The sequence below is a fragment of the Ochotona princeps genome, chromosome 9, assembly GCF_030435755.1.
Source record: "Ochotona princeps isolate mOchPri1 chromosome 9, mOchPri1.hap1, whole genome shotgun sequence".
In the NCBI taxonomy this organism is placed as follows: Eukaryota; Metazoa; Chordata; class Mammalia; order Lagomorpha; family Ochotonidae; genus Ochotona; species Ochotona princeps.
In genome coordinates, this window is record NC_080840.1 from 17,118,517 (window position 1) to 17,142,760 (window position 24,244).

The 24,244-nt window shown below is 40.4% G+C and overlaps 1 protein-coding gene across 1 annotated transcript in view; it reads right to left on the reverse strand.

Moving 5' to 3' along the window:
* The window catches only part of DEPTOR (DEP domain containing MTOR interacting protein), a 158,655-nt gene that overhangs the window by 41,691 nt on the left and 92,720 nt on the right, over positions 1–24,244 (reverse strand). The window contains exons 5-6 of the mRNA XM_004580702.4: positions 5,320–5,505; positions 3,278–3,412 (exon numbers count right to left, since the gene is read on the reverse strand). Coding sequence (XP_004580759.2) covers positions 3,278–3,412; positions 5,320–5,505 — 321 coding nt within the window. The remainder of the gene's footprint in view (positions 1–3,277; positions 3,413–5,319; positions 5,506–24,244) is intronic.

Sequence of the window (24,244 nt, forward strand, 5' to 3'; positions counted from 1 at the left end):
TCACACACAGTATGAGCTAGACTCATTATTATACCCACTGTGCAACAAAGAAGCTTGGAAAAGTTAAACTGCTCACATCCAAGAGCTCAATGCTAACAGTCAATAGAGTTCAGATCAAACGCAGGTACCAGATTCCAGCATCCACATCCTTGGACATCATGCTACGCATTTCCTGTTGAGCTCTGGTATATATTTTTTTAATTTATTCATTTTATTACAGGCAGATATACACAGAGGAGGAGAGACAGAGAGGAAGATCTTCCGTCCAATGATTCACTCCCCAAGTGAGCCGCAAGGGGCTGATGTGTGCCGATCCGAAGCCGGGAACCAGGAACCTCTTCCAGGTCTCCCATGCGGGTGCAGGGTCCCAATGCATTGGGCCGTCCTCAACTGCTTTCCCAGGCCACAAGCAGGGAGCTGGATGGGAAGTGGAGCTGCCAGGATTAGAACCGGCGCCCATATGGGATCCTGGGGCGTTCAAGGCGAGGACTTTAGCCGCTAGGCCACGCCGCCAGGCCCAGCTCTGGTACATTTTTTAAGCACATTACATAACGTAGAAGCTCAGAATTTAGTGCCCTGTTGCAAGAATCTGCCCTTACTGACTCACTACTGCTACCCATCAGGATGGCAAAGTCAACCGCCCAGCTCTGACTCTGCCTAAAATCCCACCACCAACAGACTTTCCCATCCATTCTGTGCTCACAAGGGCTGGAGAAGCAACAGCCCATAATACCACACCAGCCAGTGGTTCAACAGACAGGGATCCTCCTAACCCTAGTTATGAGGACATCTCGAACCACCATAAAGGAATGGAAGGATGAGGCCAGGGCCCTAACCTGACACATATCCGACTCACTGGGCAGCTGGGCCTCACCTGCCAGCCACACGTGCAGCCTCTGGCCCAACAAGCACCCTCCTGAGTGGCCATGGAGTGATTCTTGTTGGAGTGACAGGTGGCTGGGTAGTTTGCTTTCAAAATGTTTATAAAAGAGAAAATGAATTTTATATTCACCAAACAAGAGGAACAGGTCAAACACCACAGTGGGAACAGACTCATAGTAAACGGAGAGAAGGAACCAAAAGTAGTTTGTGCTTGAGGATTATAGCCTTATTTCTCTGACTACCAACAAACTCCCCTCATCAATGCTCTGGGAATTTGTGAGTTTGGATATGGAAATCACACAATATTATTTAGTAACAGTACTGGTGATTTATTTTAGTATTCATTTCTCATTATATCCAAAACATGGAAATTCTGAAGTCAAAAGAATTGCTTCATATCCTTGGAAGTTTTAGTCTCCCCAGTGACACTAACAATATTTACTGCATTTGACTGTTTAGAGGGGGGATTGCCTGGATTAGGATATTTACATATAGAACTAAACGATATCCTGGTGTAAATAAGATGATCATCTCCTAAAGGTCACACTGTAAATCTCTAATTATCGCCTGAAGGCGGGGAGAACATACATGAGTTCACTCGGTTCTGTGAATTTAAGAGTGAGGGAGAAACTTCTCAAAATATGGGAAAGAGGTTTAGGTGTTACGGCACAACACGTGATGCTCATGTTTGGGACATTTGCACTCTATTCCAAAGTGCCTGGCATCAAGTCCCAGCTCCTGTTCTATTCCAGCTTCCTGTTAATGCACTTGGCATGCAACAGACAACAGTTCAAGTATTTGGGTCTCTGTCACTCATGTGGCAGACAAGGATAGAAGTTTTGGCTGCTGGTTTTGACCCAGCTCAGACGTGGCTGCTGTGGTCATTCAGGAAATAATCCTGAAGATGAAAGATCTCTCTTTGTCACTCTGTCATTCAAATAAAGCTTTTTAAAAAATCAGTAAACTTTTCCTTCTAAGGCCAGGGGTCAAGAGAAAGTGGGAAACTATCCTACCCTCCTCAGGGAGCACGGAAAGATGGCTAATTTTAGCAGGTAACATTTGGTTCACATTCTATCATTACACTTTTAAAAACTGATACAACTCATGCTTTCTTTAAATTGAGATCTTTTGTTTTCATCTTTGTGTCTCCCAACATCCACCAATGAAGAAACATGAAAAAGAAAAGAAACCTCTTTCTTAAAGGTGCCTGTGTGAACTGGGAATGGACAATGCACTAAACAAATGGCCAGGAGAGTATTTTCAATCTAAGACAATAATGATGAGCCATACAAACTCATCCTGGTAAGCAGAGCATGGATGACAGCAGGTACATAAGGGCCAGTGAGGAGGTGGCAGTACCAGTGGAATACAGGCTCCAGTGTCTTAGAGAAATGAGGCTTAGGATGGCCTACTCCAAGTACAAGGTGGAATACAGGCCCCAGTGTCTTTTTTTTTTTTTTAAGATTTTATTATTATTGGAAAGCCGGATATACAGAGAGGAGGAGAGGCAGAGAGGAAGATCTTCCATCCGATGATTCACTCCCCAAGTGAGCCGCAACGGGCCGGTGCTGTGCCAATCCGAAGCCAGGAACCTGGAACCTCTTCCAGGTCTCCCATGCAGGTGCAGGGTCCCAAAGCTTTGGGCCGTCCTCAACTGCTTTCCCAGGCCACAAGCAGGGAGCTGGATGGGAAGTGGAGCTGCCGGGATTAGAACCAGCGCCCATATGGGATCCTGGGGCTCTCAAGGCGAGGACTTTAGCCGCTAGGCCCCCATGCCGGGCCCCCAGGCCCCAGTGTCTTAAAGAACTGAGGCTTAGGAGGTGTTCAGCAGTAGACTCTAAACCTGGATTTTTTTTTTTTCTTTAATGCAGTGTAAGATCATGGAGACTGTTGAGTAGATAGTAAAACAGCAAGGTACCCTAGGGTCAATTCCAAGGACAGTTGGGTTTGCATTGACCCACACTTATTCTTTAGGGATGTACAGGCCCCAATATGTCCTTGAATCTGCTACAGTCTAGAGAATACACTCCCTCTTATTGTAGCCAACAGTATCTCACACTGCCCAAAGCTACAGGACTCCTTTCCAGCTACTGGGAGGGCTGATGGCTATACTCAACTGTCTTTGGCAACTCAGAAATCAGCTGCCTTACCCAAGGTTATTTGTTCCTCCCAAGCAGCATCTGATACCTGATCACAGGGCACCCTATGGGTATACACCAGACCCTTGACATGGCTCCAGAAACTGCAGCCCGATCTCTGTCCAGGCCTACTTCTCTTCTAATTCAACAACTGTTGATCCCAACAGCATGCTTTGGTAAGTCTTCCACATTCCAAATCCATTCTGCCTCAGGATCCACAGTCAGGGTGAGCAACAGGCTGGCTGGCGTGCACTCACCGGACTTGGGGTTGCAGAGTACAGGGGGGCTGCTGCTGAGTGTGGGGCTGCTGCTGAAGTAGCCACTGCTGCCACAGCTGCTCATACTGCTCCTCCGCATGGCTGACACGATCTTGATCTCTTTGCTGGGGCTGACTGTGCAGGCAGAAAACACACGTCAAAGAGTGGGAAGCCTTGGGTCCCTAGAGCATGTGGGCTTTCAGCAATGCAGTGGAGGAAGGCTAGAGCAAGATGATTTACTGTGGGAGTCAGGAAACCAAGAATGTGAATTGTGGTTCTGCTGGTCACTCACAACACAATGCAAGCCCATTCTCCTCTGTTCTTTGGGCCTCCATTTTCCCAACTGAGAAGTGAGAAGATGGCTACAAAGTGCAATTCCACCATGGACATGAAAGTGTGATGTTATTTCAAGAACAACCAAATCTCTGCTGAGCAGTCCTTGCTAGGGTGTAAATTAAGTACTGATCATGCATGGGATGAACTAAGAGTGATAACGAATGTCTCCTGATTTCCTACTAAACCATGGATCACCCAGAGCTGGGGAAGAAGGAGCTGAGTCCACAGAACACATGTTTAGGCTTTGAAAGCACATGGGAAGCAGTGTCTTCTGCTTTCCCCAGGAGGATCTTCTTGCCATGCGCTCAGCTGCCTTTCAACAAGCGGCATGCATGTGACCAAGTGATGGAAGCTGTGGAAAACACCTCTCCTAGGATCTAGCACAAAAAACGCACTAAATAAATGCTGGCTTGATGGACCACGGTGACTATACATTCTACTGACGTCAGTTGTTGAAGTCCATTGGGCCCACTCAAGAAACAGGTATACCTCTTCAGCAGTGAAAGGTGAACAGTCTCAAGGTACCTATAGAAAACCTTAGACTTGAAGAGGCATACAACTGGCCTGCCCTCTGCATCTGGTCAGTTGGCCCAAGGAGGTTTCTGAGCCTCAGAAGAGTTTCCTTTCCCACAGCCACTCTTGGCTCATTCTCGTCTCCAACCAGCTGTGTCAGAGAAACCAAGAATGTGTGGGGTTGGGAGTAGGCAATGTAATAATATAAGCATTGAAGAAAGACAGCTCTGCCCAACACAGTTCAACCTTGACCAAGCCACTGTATTGCTTTCTGTCTTACTTTATTCCACTGCAAAATGCAAGATGTTCCTCTTCATAGCGTGATTTGAGAATCAAAGGAGAAAGTCCAGGTACCCAAGCTTGGCTCAGTGCCTTGACTACACAAGAATTTCCACGCCTGGTTATGCATTCATTGTCAGCTTTGATTTGCAAGTAACACATGGCACTGAAGTTTATTTCGCTCTGGGTCTCACAGGTCAAATCCAAAAATTTTCTGAAGCAATGCCAACTTCAGGAGAGCTGAGGGAACTCCTGTAAGCCCTTTGACAAAATGACACTTACTTCACAGTCACTCTTTCTAGATGTGGGACTATCCTTGTGGGGTGGGGTTACATTGCCCTCATTTCAGTCATGGCTGCTGGGAGATGAGACTGTTGACCATACAGGTGACATCACAGGATGTCATTCTTATGAGTTCCTGAGTCTTGATAATCAGTTGCCTTTTACTTGTCATTAGTATATTAGAGCACATCAAAATGTTCTCAGAGAAATTGAATTAAAAGATGTGCATTTAGCTGCCAAAAAATTATTTAAATGTGTATATAGTTTTTTTCATAATAGGGAATTTCTTTGGACATTTTGGAAATCCTTTGTTGTTCCATTATTATTCAAAACAGCTTTTCTAAGTTGTGAGTTAGAAATCAGCTATTAGTGATATGTAAGAACTGGTTATAAGTGAAGAATAAATAGGTATGAGCGAAAGCTTGAGAGGGCTTTTGTAAATCTAGTATAAACTTTTGTAAAACGGACATCAAGGCATCTAGAATGCCTGTGCAGAGACACCTGCGTGTTTGGATTTATGTTTCTGCACACTTCTTAGGTAGTGTGAAGAACAGAATTTCACAGAATTGAGTTTTTACTCCATAATTTCCCCAAAGACAAAGGCATCCCAAAGCGCAGTGGAACTGGCATACCTGACATAAAGCTGGTAGATTTCCGGTTGTCATGGCTCTGCTTTCTCAGGCAGAAAGGACTGTCATGTGTGTCCTGGGACGAGGGGGACTTCTCATTGAGCAGCTCCATCAGTCTTCGCCTCCGACGGAAGTTCATTCTGAACTGGTAGAGAAGATTGCTGTCCACGAACGGGTGCTTGTTGGACACTGGGGAGAAGACACAGCGGATGGGGAATGTCTGGTGGCTGGGCCACTGAGAACTTACGCAGACCAATCCCAGCCAACAGAGAAAACACTCTACATCTAGAGATGTGATCAACCTGTGGTCCCCAATTCCTTCCATATGTCATGACCAGTTCCTTTTACCAAACCCTGAACTATGTTCTTCTTGACACACTCTCCTGCCACCCCAGAGAACCCAGCACTCTGCATTCTCATTGTCCATTTTCTTCTCTGCTTCTCCTGCTCAACTGTAGGTTGTCTGGGGTAGAGATCATGGCTTCATTTAATTGCATGTTCCCAGCAGCGCTTGCTGGTCCTTATATTAACACCTCAGTTCCTTTTGTTAAAATGTGTATTTTGAAAAACATAGTTACAAAAAAATAATACAGAGGGACCCGGCACAATGGCTCAATGGCTAAATCCTCACCTTGCAAGAGCCAGGATCCCAAATGGGCATCGGTTCATGTCCCAGTTGTATCACTTCCCATCCAACTCATCGATTGTGGTCTGGGAAAGCAGTAGAAGATGACCCAATGCCTTGGGATCATGCACCCACATGCGAGACCTAGAAGAAGCGCGTGGCTCTTGGCTCCAGAACGGCTTAGCACCAGCCATTGCAGCCATTTGGGGAGTGAATCAGGGAATGGAAGATCTTTATCTCTCCTTCTCTCTGTAAATATGATCTGCCTTTCTAATAAAAACAAATAAATCTATTTAAAAATAACACAGAGATCACACATTTCTTGATTCCACACATATGAAAAGTTCAGAACAGGGTGTGCGGGAAGGGGTATTACCCAAAGTATGGGGTTTCTTTTTAAAGTGATAAAAATATTCCAAAATTGCTCATCATGATAATTACACCACTCTGTAAATATGCTGAAGACCACCTAATTATACATTTAAAAAGGGTGAACTGTAGAGTATATGAAGTATAGCCCAATAAAGCCATATTATAAAAAATCAACAACAAATATCATAGAGTTCCTGTGGAATCTTCACCCAGATTCCCCCAATGATTACATCCAAACATTATAGGAAAATATGAAATGAAGATCCTGATGAGCTACAGGTTTATATAGATCTTGCCAGTTTTACATGCACTCATTTGCATACATGAGTGTATCTGTTTATTTTTATCTGCATAACAAGCAAATACCACAACCAACATACAAAATTATGCCATCATAACAAACTTCTCTCTCCTTAATGCAATCTCCATCTCTGAAATGTTATCGTGACTGAAGCTTGTATAAATGGAATCACAGAGAAAGGAGCTGTTTAAACTTATTTAATAATTGTGTAAATGGGCACTGAATAATAAAACCTGCTTTTTCCTTAATATATGTGATCACGCCCTTGTATCAATTCAAAATTAATCAAAGCTAGCCCTAATACAGCATATTTTATGGATCCAGTTCTATTTTAAGTGTCATATATAAGCATATATATATATATATATATATGCATATATATGTGAATTCCTTTACAATAACAGCCACATTTAAATACTGCTATTTTCCCCCCAATTTTTGATGAGGAAACTGGAAGCCCAAAGTAAGTTACTCAAAGATGAACCAGTAAATGGCACAGGTAGAAATACAATTGCAGTATCTGATCCCCAGTCTAAGTTCTAAACCATACTTCCGGCCTCTGTGAAAAAAAAATTCTCACTTTTGCTCAGATTCTCATAAAAAATTAAAATAGTGGCCAATTTTTGATGTGGTAGCTAACATTCACCTTGGAATGCGCACATCTCAGAATCTTTGGGTTTAATTTCTGGTTCTATTTCCTATCCAGCTTCCTGCTAACATGTACTCTGAATAGTAGCAGGTGATAGCTAAAAAACTTGGTTCCCTGCCACTAATATGAGGACACAAGTGGTTCTTTGCACCCAGCTTTAGCAAGTCCAATCCCGGCTGCTGTGGCAACTTGGAGAGTAAGCCAGTACATGAAAAATATTTCTCCTCTGTCTCTCTCCTTCCCTCCATGTATGTCTACATAATTCTCAAACAAATAAATATTTTGAAAAGTGAGACATTATCACATAACATTGCTAATATTTGGCTATTTGAATTTACACCCACTTCTACTAATTACCATTTATATGTTACAGACCTGGTGAGATCTATTTACATGTTAAAATTTATACTTTGAGATCATGGAGCAGATGAGACATTGACTTCTTCGAGTTCTGGAGTGTGAGACATTAAGTTCAAAACGCACGTTGCAGGGTCATATCTATCCCTAGCAAATAAGCAGAAATTGCAAATTCACTTGCGCCACCTGAAGTCTCAAATCACTCCTCTACCCAATCCAAAGACGTGGACAACCATAAGATATAGCAATGGCCAACTAACACACGAGAAGAAGCACAAAATTAGTAATTAAGTAGAAATGCAAATTCAAGGCACAGTGAAATGTCATTTCATTCCCAATAGAATTCATTAGGTGAAAAAGTGGACAACCCAATGGATAGTAAAGATATGGACCAACTGGAACTCTCCCTTTGCTTTGGGGGATGCAAAGCAATAAAACCAGGTTGGGAAATGCCTTGAAAGAGCTTATGAAGTTATATCAGCAACTATACTACAGAAATTAACCCAAAGCAAAACATGTTCACAAGAATGTTCACTGCAGCCTTATTCATGGTTGCTAGAAGTTGCAAACATGTCAATCTAGGCAAGCAGATAAGGTAAATTTTGGCATATTCACACAACAAAATGACTCAAGAATGAAAATTAATGAACTATTGATATATGAAATAACATGTGTAATCACAACAAATATCATGCTGAATGAGAAAAGCCAAATGTGAAACACATATCCTGAATGATTTAATTTCCATGATACAAAACTTAAAACAGAAACAAAGTGGTTGCATGACAAGCACAGAGGTAAAGATTGACTGGAAGGTGAAATCCTTCTGCCTATGGAACTGCAGCAAGAAAAATATTTTTTTTAGAAAGACTGGAAAGGCTCAGAAATAAATTTGTTGTGATCATGAAAACAGGCTCTATATTGTTCTGATAATGGTCACATCAATGTATACACCAGACTAAATACTTACTTTTATTTCTATTATTTTATTATATTGCATTGCATCAAATTTTTTTTTTAAAAAAGAAGAAAACTAAACCTGCCTAACTGGACTAGAAAACTAGACCAACAGAAATCTTTAGCCTGTAAACTAACTTAGCAGAAAACAACAACACAGCACAGAGTCAACAGAATATGCTACATTCACGCTTACGCTAAACTAATTATATGAATATTGAACCCTGGGTTCCGTCTAGAAAAGGGGTAATCCTGTTGTGCTTGCTTGCACTTAGGCAATATGGAGTTTTAACCCAGTTTTTCTCCTTGTTCATTTTCCTACTAGATGGTTCTTTGTGCCGTAGCAAAAATTTCTTTCTTACTGCTTCATAATTAAAGACAATCAGAATTCCTGCAGTTTCAGGTAAAATTGAAAGGCTTTTTTCATGGTTTTTTGCTCAGCAAGAAAGGTTAGAATATGCTTGTATCTGAACGATTCTGTATGCATTCTGTAGTAGTTTTACTGATACAAAATTCACTCATCTACAACTTACAGTTCTAGGCAATCATTAACCAGTGGATTCTCCTACAGTAAACATTGCATATAAATGTGACTAGCTTTATTCATTTGGCAAACATTTTCCAAGTTCACCCATGTCATGGCATAAGTGACACTTCATTTCTTTTTATTGCCAAACAAATTTGCATTGTATGGATATATTACATTTTGTCCCCTCATTCATCAGCCAAGGAGATTTTAGTTGTTTCTACTTTCTAATTATAATAGTTTTCACATAGGTAATGTTTCCTGCCTTTCAAGTTTCCTCCTCCTCCATTCTACAACTGAGAGAATGGCAGTAATACATGGCAATCTTGTATTTGACCATGAGAGATGCTGTCAGACTATTCTCCAAACAATTTCCCAATTTTACATTCCCACAGGCAGTGTAGAGTTTCCCACTTTTTCCAAACCCAGTCCAATACATGTTACATGTTTTTCCTATTACACCTATCTTTTTGGGTGTGAAGTGGTATCATATTATGACTTTGATTTCCATTTCCCTGATGGTTAATGAGGTGGAGTGTGTTTTCACATGCTTATAATTTACTTGGATATCTTCTCTAGGAACTGTTTATCTGGACCCTTAGCTGCTATTTTTTTGTGGGCTCTTGTTTTAAAATACAATGTAAAAACTAGCTTTAGAATCACAGAAAAGCTGAATAGAAAGTACACAGAATTCCCACACAATCTGGTCTGCCTATATCATAGTCCCTTTACCCATCAAGTATCAAGAGTGGTACTTAATAAACCTACATTGACACAGCATTATAACCCAAGTCCACTGCTTGTATTAGGATTCACTCATACTAGTAAATCCAAAACAAATTTACAATAACATATCCACCACTACAGCACACTATGGAACGGTTTCATTGCTCTAGAAGTCTCCTGTGTTTGTCTATTGATTTCTTTGCCACAAATCCTGACAATTGCTAGTCTTTTCATGGCCTGCTTTGTTTGTTTTCCAGAATGTTATTGCTGCAGCCTTTTCATACTGGATTCTTTCACCTAGTTACATGCATTTGGGGTTCCTCAGCGTCCTTCATAGTGCAATGACTCATTTCTTTTCAGTAACTACTATATTCCATGGTCCACATGTGTCAGTTTACTTACCATTTACCAGCTCTAGGATTTCTTGGCTGTGCCCAAGTTTTAGTTTTGTTCATTTTTTACTCATATTACCTGTCTGTGCATCTAGATGATATCTTCATTCTTCAGACATTAGACTATTGTTTTGGCTTAGAGTAAGTGCTCAAAAAATTGCTAGAAATGAATTGCCCATGGCGAGTAGCCAGAGAAGCAAGTAACATGTCCATAGCAGAAGAAACTTTTTGTTTAGCTCACTCTAAACCCATATGGAGCCCATGCTACAACATGAAGGGTTTTGGTGGGCCATGAAGAAACTAAAATTAGGACAATTCATTTAGATTTCACATAAGCATTTCCTTACTGTGAGATCGTATCATCACTACTTTTGTTGTTCAATCATCCAACCATTTGTTCAACTAACATGAATTTAGTTAGGCTGACTAAATGCCAGGTACTTTCCTTTGCCCAGTGTGTTATGGAATGATGGTGAAAATAGGGTTTTTATAATAATCCTGGCAACTTTCTTTGTATTGTGAAACCTAAAATTACATAAACCATTAGGAAAACTATTTAAAGCAATACACTAAGACATCTATTAAGCCCTTTATCAGCAATGTTAACGGGTTAACTGCTTCCTTTGGTATTTCACAAATAGCATTATATTCCTTCTAAGTCAATATCACTAAACATTACTGAGGTTTGTACCTTTTCTTTCATTATATTTATTAATGAATAGTTCTGGTTGCATTAATACCAGAGTCTCACAATATGATTTAATCATTTTACCTAGCGATTCATGTGAGTGGTGCAGTCTTTGGACACTGATAAACTGTTCACCTTGGCTAAGTGAATTATGTTGCTTCAAGGACTATTATACTTAATTCACTGGTAATTCTGTATGTTCTTAGTAAAGAATCCAGCCTTGGATCCAAAAGCTATTCACTGAATGCAATCAATCATCACCACCACCATCACCCCCGCCAAAATAAGCCAATTACACTCTGATGGTCATATCCACAAACAGTGGGTCTTTTGTAGATAATTAAATTTTTGCTTCAGTGTAGTATATCACCATATTCAATACGCTATAATACAATTTGACACATTATTTATTACTGGCAATCTTTTCTGAGTTTATTGCGATTTTCAAATTCTTTCAGTTTGGCAATAATATCTGGAGTTATGACTTGTTAATAAGTAGTTCTGTATACATTTAATAACACCTCTGTTTTCTGCTGCAACAGTGAATTATAGAAAACATTGGCTCTGGTATCAATGACTTCATAAAGCCATTTTGAACCCCTAAAAAACCCCAAAGACAATTTCATTGAAAGCATTTTAACTGAAGTGGTAAATGTGACTGCCAGTCACATGATTCCTCTGGTTTGAATACTGACCCAAAGTTTAATTCACACCATGTCTCCACACTCTACCTCCCATGTTAATTTTACATATAACTAAAAAGATAAACACACCACCCAAGATAAGATGCAGGGGTTAACTTAAATAATCCTTATTTACCACATTATCTCAATTGCACACATGACTTTGAACATAATGAAGTTAGAAAAAAATGAGAGGATCTAGAATAATGGATTACACATGTTAAGTATAATGCCAGACTGTAATAACTCAATATGCTGTATCTTTATTAATTCATAAGCACTATCATTACTTATTTTACCATCATGCCATACTGTCATTTGGCTTATAAAAATTAAACTTTATGAGACACTGCATTTAATGCTGTGCTTCAATTTCCAAGGAGTGATTTAAGTTGGAGTGCCTTCGAAGCAGCCACCCTCTGGGAAATACAGGTCACTGTGTGTTCATCTGCCCAGTGATGTGGCTGACACAGGTAGTGTCCAGTTCTCTTCTCAAAATAGAGAAGTGAGAATAACTTATATCTCCTGCATTGTTGTCAACTAAGTGATTTATCTTGAAAGGTGCTGTTGTTTCTCTCCCTCATTATAAGCTTAGTGATTTGAGCACTGAATGTCACAAATTTAGCAAATGTGTGTGTGAGTGCAGTCCTAAGTGAGAAACAATCACAAAAGCTGACAGACAGCCACGTTGTGGCATCCACACCCACCCATTTATTCAGCAAGCCGAGCACCTATGAATTGTCACGCACTGCTGGCCAACCATCACAGCACTGTGATGGCAACACGACTCCTTTATCTCATCTGAAAGTTCCTCACTACCACAGTGTGCTAAAGACAGACATTTCCATTCAAGAACAAAACAAGTTAAGGTTTATAAAAAAAAATCTTCTGCAAAAAAATAAACATTTTGAGTCTCAAGGCTTTTTTTTCCCCCTTAGTTTCAGTGCAAAACAAGAAATGGGATAATTCATGCAAGACATTTGGCATGGCATCTGTTTCCATTTTACTCATGAAAACACAAAATCTTAGACATGTAGATCAAATTTAGCAAGAATCCCACTACGAAAATTAAATCTTAGAATTCAAGGAGAGACAAGAATTAGAAGAGTACATTAAAACATCTCTAGTAAGTAAATCAGAAAATTACAATATTATTTTAAGGATAAAAATTACATATAGAGTCTTAAGAAATAACAGCTAAGTGATGCGTACAGTCAGATTTCACTCATCCACGGTGCTGTGTTCTAACAAATGCATCACAAGGCAATTTCATCATTGTGCAAACACCAGGGAGTATAGTTGTGATAAACCAAGACAACTGAGATGGCTACACAGTCTCTAGGCAGTTTAAACACGAGGCCACAATTACACATGTGGTCTATCATTGACTGGGATCTTTATAGAGCTTATGACGGTAGCTTATGTTACAGAAAGAGAAATACTGATTTGTTCTACATTTTAATAAGATTTTCTCCACAATAAATTAAAAAATAATTTGCTGGTATTTTTTTGCTGAACAGAGCAGGAAAAACCCATAGTCTGAAAAACCAGAGAAGGGAAACAAAGGAAAAAAATCTAGGAGAGTATGGCCCATTGGCAATTCTGGTCCTAACAGACTTTCCAATTCTTCACTTCTCAAATCCCAAAGCTATTTGGGCTTTCCTGTTATCATAAATGCTATAATATACAGTTTGGTAAACTTCATGCTTTGCCCATAAAAAACTATTTATCTCAAACATTAAGAAAATCAGAAGACACAGCATTTACAGCCCACACTCAGTGTTTAATATTACAGTTGGGAATTTTTTGACAGCTGTAATTGAAAGCTGACAGAAGTTTATTCATCCAATTTATAATTTCTCCCAGCCTTCCCTTTGACTTGGTGGCATTCTCTTGAGATTGGACTTGGCAATGGGATATCAAATAGAAAAAGCAAACTTAGCCAGAAACATGGAGCCATAAAATACAGCAGGTCTAATTTACCAAAGAAACTGGAGCTCTAAAAATACCAAACTCACTGTTGGGTTAAAAACAAAACAAAACAAAAGCAAAAGTCCTTGTTTACCACACACCTTAATTTCTTGGAAAGCAAGAGGGAATTGTCATTTGCACTACCAAGATAATAAAGCCAACACAGTACAGATCTATTCCCTTTATGGATAATATGGCTACATTTGTTTCCTTTCTAAATTACTAGAATGATCTTAGCAGACTGAAAAAATAAAAGAAGTTGGTTATGTAAAAGGAAGGGAATCAGCTAATCCTCCACTCACACATGGAGTCCAAGGACAAAGGCAAGACTTTTTATTCTGAGCTCTCAAAATTCAGTTTCAATAGAGAGGATATTTTAGGCTACTTATACAGTGGAAGGAGGAAGGTCACATACTTTCACTCACCCTTGAGATATTTGCTGGAAAATGATGTTTGCTCCCAGGCAGGATGAAGCAAGCACAGATATCCAACAGTGTGATCACGGGCATAGGGGGAGTTGTGCAGGCATCGACTGCTCCCTAGATGGCACTGCATCTAACATTTCTAGAGGGTGGTCTTGAATTGGAAACCACACAACCAATTCAGAAGAACAAAACAGGCACTTCAAGCTGGAGAGGTATAGGATAATGACTACAACATGAGGAAGACAGTAAGGATGGGGCTAAGGGAGTCATGCCCACAACTGCAAACAAGCACTGTGACACCAGAAGTCCCTCAGTAGCAGCATTATCAGCACCACTGTCATCCCTGCATTCCACAGCACAAGGGTAGGCACCACTTACTTAAAGCAGTATGTAGCAATGGGGTGGAGGGGATGGTTCAGGGTTACTGTGAAGAATCCTTCTGGGTTACAAAGAATAGAATTCTAAGGCTACCACCCCTTTTCAAAAAAAGATTAATTTATTATCCATTTACTGATTTATTTGATGGAAAGGCACAGTGACAGAGGAGGACACGGACACACACACACACACACACACCCCAAGAGAGCTCTTGCATTCCTGGTTCATTCTCAAAATGCCTGAAACAGACAGAAGCAAACCAAGGAAGGAATGAGGAATCCCATTCTGGTCTCGGTCATCTTCTGCTGCTCTTCCAGGTGCACCAGCAGCAAGCCTGACTGAGTCAAGCACAGCCCAGGACTCCAACCAACACGTGTCTGCCCCTTTAACCCTCCTGCCATTGTTCTTTTTCTTGTGGCTTTATTATCTCCTCCTGACCTTTCTTCCTTATTTTTTTTTAAAGAACTACTTGGTGTCCATAACATTAAGATTTTGGAAAATGTCAAGGACAGGTGCCATGTACTTCTTAGAAGTAGGGCATGCAGAAGACAAGCAAATGCAAGAATACAGACATACTGCACTATTCCTCTCATCAAAAAACTCCAGGACCTGTGCTGTGGCTCAACAGGCTAATCCTCTACCTTCAAGTGCCAGCATAGTATCCTGGCTGCTCTACTTCTGATACAGCTCCCTACTTATGGCCTGCGAAAGCAGCAGAAGACAGCCCAAAGCCCTGGGATCATGCTCCCAAGTGGGAGACCTGATGAGACTCCTGGCTTCTGGCTCCTGGCTCAGCTCCAGCCATTGTAACCATTTGGGGAGTGACCCAGCAGATGGAAGATCTTTTCTTCTCTGTCTCTCCTCTCTGTAAATCTGCCTTTTCAATAAAAATAAATAATAAATCCTTTTTAAAAAGCCCATTAAAATTAAAAGGTAAATTTATTAAAAAAAAAAAAGACATCAACTACATGTTGCTTCTCCTGCCCACAGAATTGAACTGCTTTGTCTCTGCTCCTACTAGAGCACAACTCTAGAGTTCAAGCATCTGAAGAATCAAACATGCATGTAGCATTTTTCTTAATTTTGGAGACTGAAAAAAATAAGAGTGCTTCAAAAACCTCAAGGAAAAATGAAAAGATAAATCCAGTTTCATGCTAAAAAAAAATCCATGAACAATTTTTCCATGACATGCATTTCCATAAACTTTTTAGAAGACTTCTCAGATTAAATATTATGCTTTTCAATCATGTGTTTGGACGGAAGCATGAAATTTGAACAAATTTTTAAAGTTATTTTCAATGCTAAACTGAGCTATACTTAAAGCCATTACTATCTACCTTACAGCTTCTTCAAGTGAGGCTCCAATTGATGCAGCCCTGTTTCCTAGCAGCAAGGGCCCTTGATTCAAGAACATTAAGCAATTGTTTTTAAGTGCCCACTTCACATAAGCACAATGCTAGATGCTGGGGATATAGAATTCATCCAGAGAAGGAGTGAGTCAACACGAGTGAGTCAGAGGATTAAAATAATTGCTTCCTTAGCACTGACAACATTACAGAGGGGATATGTATGCAGGAAATGGGCTTTAGGTTCTAAAGTCATAAATCAACATTGCTAAAACAACTCACATCCATAAATTATAATTCACTTATTTAAGTGACTGAAGGAAAGAGAGAAGATGGAAAAGAGAAAGGAAAACAAAAACTCAAAATTAGTAAAAGTAACAGAAAAGAAGAAAAGTCAAACATTGGAACACATTCCAAGGACTAGAATCTTCACTGCTCATCATGACAACATGCAAAACAATGGATGTGTTTTTCAGAAATTGGATTGCTTTTCACAGAAGGGATTGTATTGGAAGTACAGAGGCACTGTGGCGCAGCAGGGTGAACCACTGCGTAGGATGCCCACAGCCAATATCTGAAAGGCCTAGCTACTTTTCCTCTGACCTAGCTTCCTGATAATGCATCCTGGGAAGCAGCCAATGATGGCTCCTGCCATTCACCTGAGAGACCCAGATGGAGTTCCAGGCTCCAGCTTTAGTCCTGGCCCCACCCTGACAACTGCAGGCAGTGGGGGGAATAAACAAAGAGACTGAAGTTCTCTTTCTTGCTTACTCTTGCTCTGAGATTCAAGATGAAAAATACAGGCTTAAACAAAAATAATTATTTTGTCTGGCAAATGGAATACTTCAGACACACCCAACAAAAGAAATACATAACTTTATCTTATTACTTTAGGAATTGTTGCCATAGATGAAAACCAATATGAGAGCTTTCTGTTGATTTCTGACAGATGCATACTTAGCATAATGCTATGTGTGCAATATTATTTTAGGCCACATATAGTTGAACTCATAAAACTTGTATTAAGCCCTACTCACCAATACTACTCAGGTAACATTTCCCAGGCAATACCCTGTGCCAAGCCCTGAGCTAAGCACATTACATGGCTTTATTTAGTTTTCACAACATTACTATGAAAGTTATAATTTTTCCTATTTGTAAATGAGGAAACAGACTGAAACAAGTTAAATCCACCCAAGGCCGCAGAGCTATTAACTGGAAAAGCCAAGATAGAAACACTGACCAACAGACTCCAGGAGCCCTATCTTCTAAACCCATAACTCCACAGTCTGCCATGCAAAGATATAATAACGCCAAATGGGGAGGTACATGAGCTTGCAAACACAAGAGAACAGAGGGTCTTTTCTCTCTTCATGTATTCTTGTCTCCAGGCATACTGGGCATAATCTGGCTGTTATATTTTGCACAAAATTCTTCACAAAGAACTGTGGTGTTCTGTAACTGCTTGTTAAAAGAATGTAGTTAACAAAAATCATCCCTCTGGCCTCAGACAGCCTGGGTTGAATCCAGGCTTCACTATTAATTAACAAAGTTACTTGACTGCCTGGAAGATTAGTTTTCTGCATCTATAAAATGAGACAAAAAAAAAGAAAAAAACAGCAAATGCAAAAGGTCGAGTAGCGTCTTTGGCCCACAAGAGACACTCAACAAAGATTAGCCAAGCGTGCTTCCACATTAAGGCCCAAGCACCAGGGCCCTGGCATCTTTCCTGAATATTCTAAGACTTTACAAGCATCCAGAAACAATTCTAAATGTCTGGTGAGCAGCAGGAGGCATCTACCTGCATCCAATTAATTCATCAGAACCAATGACAAGAAAAAAATATCCAAGGGGATGCCGAAATGCTATTCTACCTAGGAAGAATCCAAGAGGATGAAACTATCCCACCGAAAAACTCCTGCCTGGATGGCATCTTCTTACTGCCCCCACAGAGGGTAACCACATTAACCTTTGGGTACACTACGATGCAACAGCTTCACAGGGGTTCTTTTGAGACTGAAGCTATTAGCTCAGTGCCAGGAGACTCGAGTTCAGAAAAGAAAGAGCATTTTTGAGACACAGAAGTTCTTAAAAAAAAAAAACTCTCTTTGGGGTGGGCATTGAGGTGTAGCAAGTAAAGACTCTACTTGCAATGCTGGCATCTCATCTCTGCCTTTTTTCATGCCCCAGCTGTTTCACTTCCAATCCAGGTCCCTGCTAATGAATTGGGAAATCAGCAAAAGATGGTCCAAATGTTTGGGCCACTGCCACCCATGTGGAAGAGCTGGATGAAGGTTCTGGCTTCAGCCTGGACCATAGTGGCCATCTTGGAAGTGAACCAACACATGGAAGATTTCTCTAACTCCGACTTTCAAATAAACACATTTTGAAAAGTTAAAAAAAAATTGTCTCCATATATTTTCCACATTGTTCATATTTTTACTTATCTCACTAAAAAAGGAAGATGGAAGATCAGGAAATGCCTTACCAACTTTTTAAAAACTTCAGATTTTGGAATAATTTTAAGTGTATTTTAAAAAGATACCATCACAGAATACACAATTCTCTTGCATCCTTAACCGGCACCCGCTTAATAATAATCCTGGTGCATTTGTGAGGGCTAAGACATCACACAGGTATACCTCTCTACTTCTAAATTTAGCTTACAGCTATAAGGAACTCTGCTTGGAGACACAGGAAGAAAACATCCTTAAAAACTCACATTTCACAGGGCCGTTCATGTAGTTAGTGAATAAAACATAGTCCTAAAGGCTGATGGCACCGGCTGCTTATCTGAAATCCTGTCTTTGTTTCTTCCACTCCACTAAGGTTGCTCAGAACAACAGTATGCCCAGCTACAATTCTGCGGTTCTCCAGCTGCCTTCTTACAAGAGGTGATCACATGACCCAGTAACAGCCTGCAGAAATTCTTAGCTCAGACAACACTTCAAAAATAAAAAGCAAAGTATTGCTACGTGATGCCACTCTGCCCTTGTCCCTTTTGTTGTTCATCTTTTACCTGCCTAGGGTACAGACATGAGGCCAGGTGGACACTGGAAATGGCAGACCAGACACATGGCTCATGAGCCCGCATCCTTAACAACAAGTATCGCATGCCTGGGATTCTAGGCATGGGATATCCGACAACTATACTCTCCATTATTTATAATAAAATGCAATCCAGACATATTTTCAAACTCAGGTTTGGAGACATCAACTCATAGGCTTACAAAACTAACTTGTTTTTATGTGCAACCCACATCTTTTAACAAGCTATGCTTGAATCAGAAGCTATGAAGATGATGAGACAGAGTCAAGCTGGCAGAGAACCCACCAACGAGTCTCAAATCTGTCCTGTGACAATGTTCCTGACCTCAAATTTTCCATCTATGGAAAGAAAATTCCAACTTTCTTTATCCTCCATGTGAAGACCAAGATATCTCTGGAAGACAGGGTGCCACGATCAATAATATTGTTTCTCTACCAATAAAAAGTCCAAAGTCCCCCATCATGAAGACTACAAATTTGAGAAAGCATCTTTTTAATCCTGGGTCATACACTGCATCCATCCTTTCTGGGCGAAAAAGAGAACTCCCAACTTAAGTTGAATTATATAACAGTTGTCATCTAAGTTCCACTTGTGAAAATACTTTTTTTAAAAAAGATAACACAGATCATAAGGAAAATTATAAAACTGAATCTGCAAATAGACCTCAATAGGCTTAATAGTTAAATGATGGTGTAGAAATGGGTATAAATTCAATCTGATAGGACCCAACGTGGTAGCCTAGTGGCTAAAGTCCTTGCCTTGCACACCTGGAATCTCATATGGGTGCTGATTCATATCCTGGATGTTTCACTTCCCTTCCAGCTCCCTTCTTGTGGCTTGGGAAAATAGTAGAAGATGGCCAAATGCCTTGGGGTCCTATACCCACGTGGGAGATCCAGAAGAAACTCCTGGTTACTGGTGTCAGATTGGCTCAGCATCAACCACTGCAGCTACGTGGGGAGTGAGCCAGTGGATGGAAGATATGTCTGTCTGTCTCTCCTTAGCTCTATAAATCTGACTTTCCAATAAAAATAAATAAATCTTTAAAAATTCAGTCTGAGAGTCAGTCATATATTAGCAGGTTTTTTTTGCGACATTATTTCAATGCCTCATGAAAACCCCAATAAGCACAGAAATTGTCTCTGGGGGCAGAAGAGAGCAGTCAATTACACCTGGACCCTGTAGTAACATATTGTATTTCTATTTCTACCTTTGTCATTTATTTTGTCTTCATTGGTGTCATACAAATGCCTTGGCTTCCTCTTTTAAAAAAATAGCAAAAGAACACACTGATATAAAATAATCATGTTGCAGAAGGGAGAACATTTGTTGCTGCATATGTGGCTGGCACCTAGGTTTATTTAAGAATCCAAACTAGCAGTGCAAAATACAAATATCAGGAATCTTAGCCACAGAGAACACAGTTCATTGAACTAAGGGACCAAAAAGCAAAAAGCAATGTACAGTCACACAGCACTCTGCCATGTACTGGTTTCAGGAAGGTCGAGAATTAGGCTCTAGGATGGCACATTTGAGCCTTGCTGAGCACTTAAAATGTACCAGCTTGAAATGAGTTGCATGTGCAACAAGCACACTAAATTTTGAAGATTTACAATGAAAATACGTGAAATAGCTAACTGATATTTTCTATATTGATCACATTTTAAATGATAATATTTTAGAGATGGTGAATCAATACATATTATAGAAATTAATTTAACCTATCCCTACCCTCCATCACCCAATACTGGGGCTGCTACCTGGGGCCCTGGAAGCACTTGAGAGACCCCCAAGAAGGTCCTGGCTCCTAACCAGCTCAGCTCTGGCTACCTGAGGTCATTTGGGGAATGATCCAATCAATAAAACACTCCGTGTATATGTGTCCCTCTCCAAGTCTGGCTTTCAAATAAATACATAAATCTTCAAAAATAAAAGAAAATTTGAAATTACAAATATGGATTACATTTGCAGTGTGTATCAGTACCTTATAGTCACTGGGTAAGCAGCTCTAGAGACTATTATCCTGCAACAACAGATCAGCTACCAATCAACAACCCTTCAATCAGGTCAGCACCTTGGGAGTCATTTGTCACACAAGACAACTCTTGTCTTAAATTTCTGCCAATGAGAATTGTTGTTTTTCTCCTATTATCTGTCCCACCCCAGGATCCTCACTTTGATGTACCCATTCAACAGAGCTCCCCTCTCAAGTTGGTATCAGCAACAAATGGAACTTCAGAGAGACAGTGTGGCAAAACCAGTACCCACCACCTCCCCATTGAATGCGGGACTCAATGACTTTCAATCTGATGGAAGCCTAAAATTAAAAAGAACATTTAAAGAACCAAAGAAGCAGGATTTATGAGGTGGAAGAAGAGAGGCAGAAGGGTGAGCTCCTTGCAGGATCAAACACCAATCACTTAAAGGAGAAAGTAAGTGAAAGAGAACATTTTACAGAAAAAGAGCTAGCATTAGGATTAAAATTTTACAAGAATATATGGATAATCTCTGCAAACATTTTTATCTAAATGAAATAAAAACTGGCTATGACTATTAGTCAACATACATATTTTCTAAAGGTAATTGGGATGAATATGTGTATCTGTGGGTGAGCCTAGTAGTGTAATTCCCTCTTAAAGTTCAACTTGAAACTGTTTCTTAGTCACACTGAGATTATAAACTGTCAATTTTATTGCTGGTAGTTACTCCATGTCATTAGTACACTTAAGAGCTTGTTAATCCATTCCTGGCTGGACTGGAGCAAGCACAGAGAAAAGAGGGATAACAGCAAGGAGTATTTTCAAAGACCTGCAGGTACAGAGAACTATAAATTCCATTGTACAGAGATGGAAGGATTGGCTAAGAGAAGTCAAATTAAAGAGAACAACTCAGAATCAGCACCCAGGAGGGGCTGTCGAGGGAACTTCTAGAGGAAGAAGTGAGAGACACTAAGGCAAGAATGAAATGGTTATAATAATCATTTCAGCTGCCTGAATCCCAGACAGGGACACCTGCCTCACCCACTCAGCCTCCCAGCTGAGAAAGGGCCTGGTACAATCCCAGACAGGGACACCCGCCTCACCCACTCAGCCTCCCAGCTGAGAAGCAGCCTGGTACAAGGAGTTCATCCAAGATTAATGCAAGGATCAAAGACAGAATAAAGGTGTGTGGTAGAATCACCATTTCACACAACAATTAAGTCGCCATGTGAGATACCAATATCCCTTATCAGGGTCCCAGCTCCACTTCTGATCCAGCTTCCCGTTAATATGCACTGTGGGAAGCATCAGATGATGGCTCAAGTACTTGGATCCCTGGACCTCATGTGTGAGATGCAGATGGTGTTGCAGGTCCTCATCTTTGGCCTGGCCCAGCCCTTGCTGTTGATGGCATCTGAAAAATGAATCAGTGAATGGTAGACTTCTTTCTCTCTTTTGCTTGTTTCCTACCCTGCTTCCTTCCTTCCTTCCTCCCTTTCTTCCCTCTCTCTCTTCTTTTCTCTGAACCTTTTAATATCAATATAGATATAGATATTACACACACACAATGAGAACAATCCTCACACTGTGCATAGGAGAACCTCCCAATCTTTGTGCTGCTGCCCCTCAACCCACAGTTGACTACCAGTGAACTGAACTGAACACACAGCGTATCCTGACTAGAAGAGGGTAGACACACATCAGAACAAGTAGCTTGGAGGCTTATTCCATGCCATACATCATTTTATTGACTCCTTATAAACCCAAGACCCCCAACCTGCATGTCCCACTAATAGGACCACTTAAACCCAACTGAGTACTTTATTTACAAGCCAAGGCCAAGCTGAGTACTTAATAGACAACTGCACACTTGCAGTCTCTCAAAATCCAAGAACTGGGTCCAGGATATCACCACAGGGCAGCAAAAACCACCAAAACCACCCCTTTATACAAGGGCTGCTCAAATCCCTCGCATTGAGTGGTACAGTATTTATATGGAATCTATTCACATCCTCCTGCATATTTGAAATGATTTCCAGATTACTTATACTACTAACAACAAGGTAAGTGATACATAAATAGTTGTTTATGCTGTTGCTAAGGGGATAATAAGAAAAATTGTTCAAGTTCATGATGGACACAATATTTTGTCCTGAATAATTTTCCATTCACCATTGGTTGGGCTTGCAGAATCCTCTGACACAAGGGCACATTGTACTCCAACTACACAGAGACTGGGCGCTGAACGCATTTCCATGCACATTGTAGCAAACTGAGTCCAGAGTACCACAGAGGACACTGGGTGACAAGATGTCAGGAGTAAGGCTAGGGTGGGTGGAAGCACAGATTTCAGATTCCAACAAGGTCTGTTCCTAAAAGTACAGCTGATTACACACTTGTTATTACACTAATATCAAGAAGCCAAAAATTACAGTCAGGATAGTGTGCACAAAAGAAAAAAGCTTATACATTACTTAGGTGCATGACACTCTTTAGAAAGTGTCAACAAGATAAGGCATCTTCCATTCTCATATTTTCTGAGCAGTTCAGGCTTGGTGTAGCTACAGGTCTGTTTTCCTTTAACCAGAATCAACACTGCAATACATGCCAATGTCTCAGCAAGTGACTTTACCAGGCAACCCTATTCCCACATATTTACATTACAACAGCCTGCTGGCTGTGTGTATTTTTCCTACTGCCTTGGATTCAACCATAATAAAAAGTAAAACAGAGCCAAAGTCTAAGAGAGAGCACAGTGGGAAAATTCCCAGAAATTCTAAATTGAGAAAGTAGAACATATTACGGTTGCTAATAAGATTACACTTGAAATATTAAACATTGAAAATGGGATGAGAAAATATTCTGCCCAGCTTTTGTTTTTCTATATAGAGCTCAGCTTTTAACAGCAAATGCCTTCATCTAACAAAAAAAAATGAGGATAATAATATCAATGCAATCGTCACTGAAGGTTAAATGAACCTATCATACTTCCTGCCCCAGCACTCATTTCCTTCAGAGTCACAGAATTTGGTTTACTTTTTTTTTTTTCTCTTAGTGGAGCAATTCCCCTACCCACTTGGGAAGTCTATTGGTCCAAATGTCCCACCTACTTAGAGTGAAGAAGTGGGCAATTAGGGTCAAGATGTGGTATAATGGGCTTAACCACCCCCTGCAATGCATCCCAAATATTCCACTGATCCACTTGCAATGGCAGAAGATGGCACAGTGCTTGGGCTCTTGCCACCCATATTGGAGACCAGGAAGAAGCTCCTGGCTCTTGCCTTTGACTTGGCCTAACCTTGGTTGGTGTACCACCCTGGGGAGGATCTCTCTCTCTGTCTCTGTAAATCTTCCTTTCAAATGAATAAATCTTTTGGAAAAAAAAAGTGGGCAAGTGACCCAGGTCCATCCAATTAGCTTTCCCCATAGAACAGCATCTGTAAAGAGGATTCACCTGTCTTTAGATGGCTGGCAGGGACTGCCATTAATTCATCAGTTTCTGGA